This window comes from Pygocentrus nattereri, chromosome 16 (genome assembly GCF_015220715.1).
Source record: "Pygocentrus nattereri isolate fPygNat1 chromosome 16, fPygNat1.pri, whole genome shotgun sequence".
NCBI classification, from domain to species: domain Eukaryota; kingdom Metazoa; phylum Chordata; class Actinopteri; order Characiformes; family Serrasalmidae; genus Pygocentrus; species Pygocentrus nattereri.
Genome location: NC_051226.1, coordinates 33,700,920 through 33,711,114, shown reverse-complemented (window position 1 = coordinate 33,711,114; position 10,195 = coordinate 33,700,920). Strand labels below are relative to the sequence as shown.

Genomic DNA, 10,195 nt, shown 5'->3' with positions numbered 1-10,195 from the left:
TAATAACACTTTGTTAACTTTCGTTTAATCCACACTGTGAGGAAATCCAAAACTTTAAAGGTAAGAAAACAACTTGTCTAAAATAATCATGTTTTTTTATTGTATCTGCATAAAGATAATGTATATTGAAGAAATTCCCTGTATTATCGCTGATCCCTGATATTCAGTGTTCAGTGAATATGACTTTATATCTAAAAGACACTAATACCACTTTGTTACCTCCCGTTTAATCCACACTTTGAGGAAATCCAAAACTTTAAAGGTATGTAAACATGTTATCTAAAATAATAATGTTTTTTTTAAATTTCTGTATAAAGAAAATGTATGTTGATGAAATTCACTGTATTTCCACTGATCTCTGATATTCAGTGTTTAGTGAATTTGACTGTGTATCTAAAAGACACTAATACCACTTTGTTACCTCTGCTTTAATCCACACTGTGAGGAAATCCAAAACTTTAAAGGTAAGTAAACAACTTGTCTAAAATCATGTTTTTTTTTATTGTTTCTGTATAAAGATAATTTATGTTAGAGAAATTCGCTGTATTATCACTGATCCCTGATATTCATTTTTGAGTAAATATGACTGTGTATCTAAAAGACTCTAATACCACATTGTTACCTCTGTTTTAATCCACACTGTGAGGAAATCCAAAACTTTGATATAGGGAATAAAATTTTGGATATCCAAAATGTAATTTTTTTAATATTAAAAATTAAATTCCCAACATCTATCAATTGTTGATATCTGGAATTAAATTGTTACTAGTAAAAATGTGATTTTATATATCAAGAATTTGATTTTCAATATCAGGAACTAATTTTTACTAGTAAAAAAATACCACTATTAATATTTACTAGTGAAAATAAAATTTCCATTAGTAAAAATATGAAATGAAAAAATTCATTTTTACTTGTAGAAATTATAATTCTACTAGTAGAAATTTAATTCTTATATGTTAAAATTCCATTTTTACTAGTAAAAATTAAATTTCTACTAGTAAAAATCTATTTTTTCATATCAGGAATTACATTTTTATTAGTAAAAATTTGAATCTTCATATCAAGAATTAAATTTCTAAATGTGATAATTTGATTTTTACATTTGGAAATTTAATTCTGACTAGTAAAAATGTTTCCCTCATCAAAAGGAATGGGTAAACTCATGAATTATTACTAGTAAGAATTCAATTCCTACTAGTAAAAATGTAATTCTTACTAGTAAAAAATATTTCACATTTAAAAATGTTATTCTTACTAGCAATAATTCAATTCTTAGTAGTAAAAATTTAATTTTTACTAACAAAAGTTGAATTCTTACTAGTAATAATTATATTTTCACATGTGTAAATTAATGCAATATATAGTTTTAATAGCCTATTTTTTTAAACATTTGCTATGTAATAAAATCTCTAGCACTAGCTCACAGTCACTTGCAGGCTGGCTTTGATGGTGATAAGAGGGTAGAACTGCTGCATAGGTAGAAGAAGGGAGTACTGCATAGATTCATGATGGGCTGAAATTTTTTTGTTTTCTCTTCCAAAATGCCATTTTTATACAGCTATAAAGATTAAAAACGGGTCAAATGTGCAGAGCATGTTAGGTCTTACATCTGTGCCTTTGTGAAGCACAGTAGTTGAGTGGTGGCTTTTAGAGACCTGTTAGAAGAGGCATCATCACTTTCTGATTCTATCAGTCTCCACACATGTATGCAAATCCTGAAGACCGGACTATGTTTAGAGTTTGATCAAGTGATAAAATTTCTAACATTTTAAACTTGAGCATTGCGTGTAAGTAACATGCAGACTGGGTCTGGCAGTGATAAGAAAGTAGTTTCACCTGTTTTGCATACATCAAAGAGATTTTAAATTTCTATAGGTTAGCTTGACGCAGTAACGTTATTCCTTGTGTTTTTATTTATTCCCATGTGCTCAACCGTGTTGAAGTTTTGTGTGTGTGTGTGTGTATGTAGGAAATGAATTAAAAATAAGTTATATTTACCAACTCATGGGGTAAATGATTTCATAGCATCTCCACCATGATATTCTCCAGTCTTGGAAAGCAATGTGGAGGCCTTGTATCACAGTAAGTCAAAATGGTAAAGCATCTGACTGTACAACTGTTAGCCAAGACTTCAAAAGGAGGGATAACTTTCAAGAAGGCAAGCATTGGGGCAGTCGTGGGTTAGGTTGGAGGTTAGGGATCTGGCCCTATGACCGGAAGGTTGCTGGTTCAATCCCCAGGGCCGACAGTCCATGACTGAGTTGTCCTTGAGCAAGACACCTAACCCCCAACTGCTCCCCGGGCACCATGGATAGGGCTGCCCCCCACTCTGGGCAAGTGTGTGCTCACTGCCCCCTAGTGTGTGTGTTCACTAGTGTGTATGTGGTGTTTCACTTCACGGATGGGTTAAATGCGGAGGTGGAATTTCCTCGGTTGTGGGATCAAAAAAGTATCAATTTATTTGTCATTAAAAACAAGATTACACTTTAGCTTCTGTATTGCATCAAACACATTTCTAACTTGTCCACAGTCTGGCATGTTAGCTTGCCTTCTTGCCCCTTTATGAAGGTCATGTTGGTGCTGTTGGTGCTATGATTAGAGGAAGCCTGTGTTAGCCTGTGTTAGCCTTCGCCCTCCTAGCATTGCTAGTATCGTCAGAGCACGTCAGAGCAAGCGACCGAGAGAGCACGTCAGAGCGAGCGACCGAGAGAGCACGTCAGAGTGAGCGACCGAGAGAGCACGAGGCTGACTAGCCTGTTAACTTTTAAACACATTTTATTTATTTATTTATTTTTAACCTACCGGACTGTCTAAAGACATGGCCCCACTCAGCTCTCCAGCTGGTTGTAGTAGCTGTCTGTGGCTGAGCCAGAAGGTCGCGGAACTCGAGGGAAGAATCTCGGTGCTCCACTAGATTAAAGACGATGAGGATCTCCTTGACTCTATGATGGCAACATCTCAGGCGATCAGCGCTGGATTAGACGGCAGTCTACCTCAAGCGGCTGCTTCGGCTGCGGGGGATGAGGAGTATTGGCCTCGACTCGGAGCTAAGCCTAAGGCCACGAAGGTGTACTGCTCCACGCCGAGCCAGGCCGAGCCATGGTCCGTTGCAGGTGGACGCTCGCGGGATGGTAGGCGCTCCGCCCGCCACCCGACAACTAGGAAGATCTGTATAAGCAACAGATTCTCCGTACTGGAAGAGCTGGATGATGCCAATCCAACAACACCCATCAGAGTGAGCTCTCCAGCCATCAACTTCACCCCTGCTCCATCCAAAAACTCCACCGGGCAGCGAGCCACACCTGACCTTCAGAACTGTGGTTTAGCTCCGAGGGACATCCCCACCTCCAGAAGACCATCCGGCCAAGCTCCCTCCCAGACCCACACCCTGAGCGATCAGCCTGAACCCCCACAAGAAACTGCCGATCAAACACCACTGATCACCGAGCCGCGACCGCATCGTTTACCCCCGCGACAGGCCCGCAGGCCTAAACAAACCACCCTCATAGTTGGCGACTCGATTGTCAGGAACATTCAGCATCGCTCAGCTGCTGTCCACTCAGTCTCTGGTGCAAAGGTCTCTGACATTACGCTGCAGCTTCCCAGTCTTTTAAGAAAACACCATTCAGTGGAGAGGATAATAATCCACGTGGGATGTAACGACATCAGAAACCAGAGCACAGAACTGTTAAAAAAGGACTTCACGTGCCTGCTGTCCTCCATACAAGACTGTGGTAAATCTGTTTTTATTTCTGGACCAATTCCTTCACTAGGAAGAGGCTCAGGTAATTTTAGTAGACTTTTAAACCTTCATACCTGGCTTCAGAATACCTGCCTTTCCAAAGGTTTGACTTTTATAGACAATTTTAACCTCTTCTGGAACCGCCCCTCCTTCTACAGATTTGATGGGATTCATCCCAATAGGCTGGGTGCTCAGATTTTAGGACATAATATGTTTTACTCTGTTTTTAATTTGAAATGACAACTCAAGACCTACAATGCAAGTTCAATCATACCAGTAGTCATTAATAGTAGGAGACCTAGGACCAGCATTTTTACAAGAAATACCAAGAATCCGCATAATTTTAATGTTTTTATTAATCGCGATAATCTTATCAGCATTAAGCCATCCCTAATTTCCATAAACCCCCAAGAAAATTGTACTGATAACCCAATGAGTAGTCTTGAGAGTTTTAAGAAAAGAAAAGGTTTAGGTATAATCCATCTGAATATTAGAAGCCTACTACAAAAAGATAGAATGGATCATCTTAAAATCCTGGCTGCACAGTCTGATCCTGATATAATAGTTTTAACAGAGACCTGGCTTAGACACTGTACCACTGATGAAGATATAGCTTTAAATGATTTTATCCTCCATAGAAAAGACAGAGTTTCAAGGGGAGGGGGAGTTGCTATTTATACCAGAGTAAATTTACAAGCTAATGTTTTATGTGCAGTATCCAAAGAAAAATGTTATGAGTTTTTAGCCCTCCAGGTGTTACTCGGAAAAAATAACTCTTTTGTTTTAATTGGGATATACAGGCCTCCCTCTGCCCCACACTCTGCAGTCGAGGAATTAGCAGATCTTTTATCCAAATTTAGTGCTTCTGAATTGCTGGTCCTTGGTGATTTTAACCTCAACTGGCTTTCTAATGCATCCGATCACTTAAAGGAAATATGTGGCAATCTTAACCTAACACAGTTAATCAGTGAACCGACTCGCCCAAATCTGAAAGAACCCACCAAGTCAACCCTGATAGATCTAATACTCTCCAATAAAGCTGACAAAATTACTGCCTCAGGAGTTTTTGAACTTGGCATAAGTGATCATTGTCCCATCGGATGCATTAGAAACAGTTGCACAAACAAAACAGGCTCTCGGTTGGTGGTTAGAAGAAATTTTAATAATTTTAATGAGCAAGCTTTCCTTTCTGACTTAGCAATGAGTGAAATCCACCTTACACTAGAAATCTCAGATGTTGATGGGGCACTAAACCACTTCAGTAAAACTTTTCTAACAGTGGTAAACAAACATGCCCCATTCAAGTCAAGAGTCAGAGACAGATCAAGTCCCTGGTTTACGGGTGAGATTTCCTCATTGTTTAAGGCCAGAAATAAAGCTTGGTCAAATGCTAGACGCTCAGGGGAGAGAGACCACTGGCTTACCTTTAGACAGCTGAGAAATAAATGTACCTCTGCTGTTAGAAAAGCTAAATCAGAATATTACCTCAGCTTAATCACCAGCACTAGAAACCCTCAAAACTTCTGGAAAATAGTAAATTCTCTAAAAAATAATTCCCCCCTTTTTCCAACAAGCATTTTAGTTGGCGATCAGCTGATCTCTGCCCAGAAGGAAATATGTCAAGCCTTTAACTCACATTTTGCTGCAGCCGGCCACATCTTTGATAATAGCACAAACCCATTGAATAAAACTGATCTCAGCTCTACTGTTTCTAAAACTCATGGTCTTTTCTCACTCCAGCCATTTTCTCCATATTTAGTTGCTAATGCCCTGGCTAAAATTAATCCACGAAAAGCCACTGGAGAAGATGGGCTGGACCCCTTTTTATTGCGTCTCGCAGCCCCAATTATTTTAGAATTCATTTTATACATTTTTAATCTTTCAGTTTTATCTTGCAGAATTCCCAGGGTCTGGAAAACAGCTCATGTAATTCCTCTGCATAAAGGTGGTGAGACAACAGATCTGAATAATTATAGGCCAATCTCAAAACTGTCATGTTTAGCAAAAATGTTAGAATCTCTAGTGAACCAGCAATTGAAATCATTTCTTCATGAAAATTCTGTTTTATCTAAATATCAGTCTGGTTCCAGAGAAGGTCACAGCACTATCTCTGCTACGACACTGGTTTTAAACAATCTTTATTCAGACATAGACAAGAGGAAACATTGTGCAGCTATTTTTATTGACTTAACAAAAGCATTCGACACAGTTGATCACACTCTTCTTTTACGGAACGTAGAAAAGATTGGCTTTGATGCAACTGCGCTGGACTGGACCCAAAACTACCTCACTGACAGAAATCAATACATGGCATTGAATAATTATAAATCAGAGTTGGTATCTGTATCTAAAGGTGTACCACAAGGTTCAGTTTTGGGTCCAGTCTTATTTAATATCTACATAAATGATATAGCTACCTCTGCTTCAACCTCAGACTGCAAAATTCACCTTTATGCAGATGATACAATTTTATATTGCTCAGCTGATTCTATTCATGCTGCAACAAGAAAATTACAGAGCTCATTTAATGCTCTGCAGGTGGCGTTATATAAGCACAAACTATTTTTAAATGCCACGAAAACTAAGTTCATGCTGTTTTCCAGATCTTTTAATACTGATTTTAGTACTGTAAATATTACTACCCTGGCAGGATCCACTATTGAGAGAGTCACGGAATATAAATACCTTGGCATATGGCTGGATGATAAACTCAGTTTTAAACCACACATAAATAAACTAGTCAGTAAATGCAGACAGAAGCTGGGTTATTTTTATAGACATACGTCTTGTTTCCCCATGCACGCAGAAAAAGGTTAGTTGAAGCAACTTTATCAGTGCTGGACTATGGTGACGTTATTTATAAATATGCTCCCTCCAGCTCTCTCAAATTACTGGACGCAGTGTATCACTCTGCCCTGAGGTTCATCACTGGAGATGCGTACAGATCTCACCACTGTGAGCTGTATGCAAAAGTTGGGTGGCCCTCTTTAACGGTACGAAGGGAAACACATTGGTTGATTTTTATTTATACTGTCCGGTCATTTGCCAGAATATATCACCTCATTGATGATTACAAATAACAGTAATTATCAGACTCGCTCTAGTAATTGGATCAGCTGCCAGGTACCAAGAGTTTTTACAGAACTGGGAAAATCTGCTTTTAGTTACAGTGCACCAGTGAGCTGGAATTCACTACAGGAAACACTAAAACTCAGGTCACTGGTGTCACTCAGTCATTTTAAACTTTTAATATCAAACCACCTACAGACAGCCTGCACCTGTTTTACTTAATTATATTTATTCGTAACTTTTATTTTTGTATTAGTTCTCCTTAGTTTTTTATCTTTTTATTTATTTATTTATTTCCTCTCATTTTATTTTAAGTTTTTATGATTACTTTTTTAATTTGTGGTATTGCACTATTACTTTACTAATTTCTTATCTATTTCAATCTTAATTTCTTACCATTTAAAATCTCAAGTTCTATTTTTATCTACTTTTATCTTTTATTCACTGTTATTTTAAATTTTCTTTTAATTTAAAATGATTAAATGTAGTTATTATTTTCTTTGTCATGTCAATCCCTGTTTTTGTAAATGCTCGGCTACATTGAAAATGAGGGTTGCCCTCAATGTACTTCCGAGTCAAAGTAAAGGTTGATTGATTGATTGATTGATTGATTGATTGATTGATTGATTGATTGCAATCCCGTTAACCAGCTTTCCAGGGTCCGCCACCTGTATTGTAGCATTCAGGGTGTCTTCACTAACATACCAAACCCCAGGCATCCTTCACTTCTGCTATATAGAACCAGTGGTAAAGGCCTCGGCCCCCAAATCCAATCATCTGTTGCTTGCATATTGTTTGCTCTCAATCTGAGAAGTCTGTGTGTCTTACACAGATCAGAGGGCTGTGAGAGAGTAGTGCAGTGAAGAAGCTGGAACAGCACTTCGTCATTTACAAAGAGTTGAGTGTCTTCATACAGAGACTCAGTGGACATTTTCAAGTCTGGTGAGCCATACTAACCTGGTACCCAAGCTCAAAACCAGACTCTTCTATCCAAAACTGGACACATGGCAATCTGAGTTAGATAAATGTAAGTGTTGTGTGGACTCCTGGCCCAGACGCAATCCATATTGTGGATATAATGTGTGTGTATAATGTGTGTGTATTTTACATTCTTCTTTCAAGAAGGGCATTGTTCATGGTCAGTAGAAAGATGCCGTGGTCCTTTCTATACCAAAAACTTAAAAAAAAAAAAGAGAGAGGTGCCTCTCAAAGTCAAGAAGAAAAGGGTGAATGATAATTAAACTAATTTCATGTCTAAATGCCTTGTTTTTGGTTACTTTTCTTTTTAATTTTGCCTGTGATTTTTCACTCCTGAATTTTAGGGGTGGTGCTTTTTTTTCTCCTTTTACCTGTGCCTTCTGGTGGTGTAGTGGATCAGCATCTGTGTGGTTTGGTCCCCTTTTGAGCGCTCTCACTCCAAAAATGCACAAGCATTACAAAGCTCCCATCCACACTAATTAAATGCCATTTATATGAATTACATTCTAATTATTACTAAAATATTATGGTTTTAGTCCATTTTAAACCCTTCACAGGTGCACAGGTTTCCCTGTCTGCACTTGGGTCTAGCCCCCCACCACTCGCCCTTCTGTTACAACCCATCGCTTTGACTTCCCAGTTGGCTAAAATTACTGAATATGTTCCCTTTCAAAGGCTGCTTAAGTTCACTGATTCTAGGCAATTTGGGTACCTAAAAGGAAAATCTACAATGCATGGGTTTCAATGGGTTCTATGACTTTTTTAAACAGGGAGTTAAATTAATGTACACTATATTTCCAAAAGTATTCAAATGAATTCAGGTCTTCCAATCACTTCCATGGCCACAAATGTATAAAACCAAGCCCCTAGGCCTGCAGACTGCTTCTACAGACATTAGTGAAAGAATGGGTCGCTCTCAGGAGCTCAGTGAATTCCAGTGTGGTACCGTGATCGGGCGCCACCTGTGCAACAAGTCCAGTCGTGAAATTTCCTCACTACTAAATATTCCACAGTCAACTGTCAGTGGTATTATAACAAAGTGGAAGCGTTTGGGAACGACAGCAACTCAGCCACAAAGTGATCGGCCACGTAAAATGACAGAGCGGGGTCAGCGGATGCTGAGGGGCATAGTGCGCAGAGGTCACCAACTTTCTGCAGTCCATCACTACAGACCTCCAAACTTGGGGCAGTCATGGGCTGTAGATCAGGGAACTGGCCCTGTGACCAGAAGGTTGCCGGTTCAATCCCCAGGGCCAACAGCACATGACTGAGGTGTCCTTGAGCAAGACACCTAATCCCCAATTGCTCCCCAGGCACTGTGGACAGGCCCACCGCTTCGGGCAAGTGTGCTCACTGCCCCCTAGTGTGTGTGTCTATTCACTAGTGTGTATGTGGTGTTTCACTTCACGGATGGGTTAAATGCAGAGGTGGAATTTCCCTGTTTGTGGGATTAAAAAAAAGTATCACTTAATCTTCATGTGGCCTTCGGATCAGCTCAAGAACGGTGTAGAGAGCTTCATGCAATGTGTTTCCATGGCTGAGCAGCTGCATCCAAGCCTTATGTCGCCAAGCGCAATGCAAAGTGTGGAATGCAGTGGTGTAAAGCGCCACCACTGGACTCTAGAGCAGTGGAGACGTGTTCTCTGAAGTGACTGATCACACTTCTCCATCTGGCAATCTGATGGACGAGTCTGTGTTTGGCGGTTGCCAGGAGAACGGTACTTGTCTGACTGCATTGTGCCAAGTATAAAGTTTGGTGGAAGGGGGATTATGCTGTGGTGTGGGGTTGTTTTTCAGGAGTTGGGCTCAGCCTCTTAGGGGGCAGTCGTGGGCTGGAGGTTAGGTAGCTGGCCCTGTGACCGGAAGGTTGCCGGTTTGATCCCCAGTGCTGACAGCCCATGATAAATGCGGAGGTGGAGTTTCTATGTCTGTGGGATTAAAAAAGTATCGCTTAGCTTAGTTCCAGTGAAAGGAACTCTTAATGATTCAGTACCAAGAGATTTTGGACAATTTCATGTTCCAAACTTTATGGGAACAGTTTGGGACGGCCACTTCCTGTCCCAACATGACTGCACACCGGTGCACAAAGCAATGTCCATAAAGACATGGATGAGCCTGTTTGGTGTGGAAGAACTTGACTGGCCTGCACAGAGTCCTGACCTCAACCCGATAGAACACCTTTGGGATGTATTAGAGCGGAGACTGCAAGCCAGGCCTTCTCGTCCAACATCAGTGTCTGACCTCACAAATGTGCTTCTGGAAAAATTCCCATAAACACACTCCTAAACCTTGTGGAAAGCCTTCCCAGAAGAGTTGAAGCTGTTATGGCTGCAAAGGGTGAGCCAACATCATATTAAACCCTATGGATTAAGAGAGGGATGTCGCTCAAGTTCATATGCGTGT

The 10,195-nt window shown here is 39.9% G+C and overlaps 1 protein-coding gene across 1 annotated transcript in view; it reads left to right on the top strand.

The window, feature by feature from the left end:
- The first annotated feature begins 2,950 nt into the window (after positions 1 to 2,950).
- The window catches only part of tgm8 (transglutaminase 8), a 40,183-nt gene continuing 32,938 nt past the window's right edge, over positions 2,951 to 10,195 (top strand). The window contains exon 1 of the mRNA XM_037545717.1: positions 2,951 to 3,737. Coding sequence (XP_037401614.1) covers positions 2,951 to 3,737 — 787 coding nt within the window. The remainder of the gene's footprint in view (positions 3,738 to 10,195) is intronic.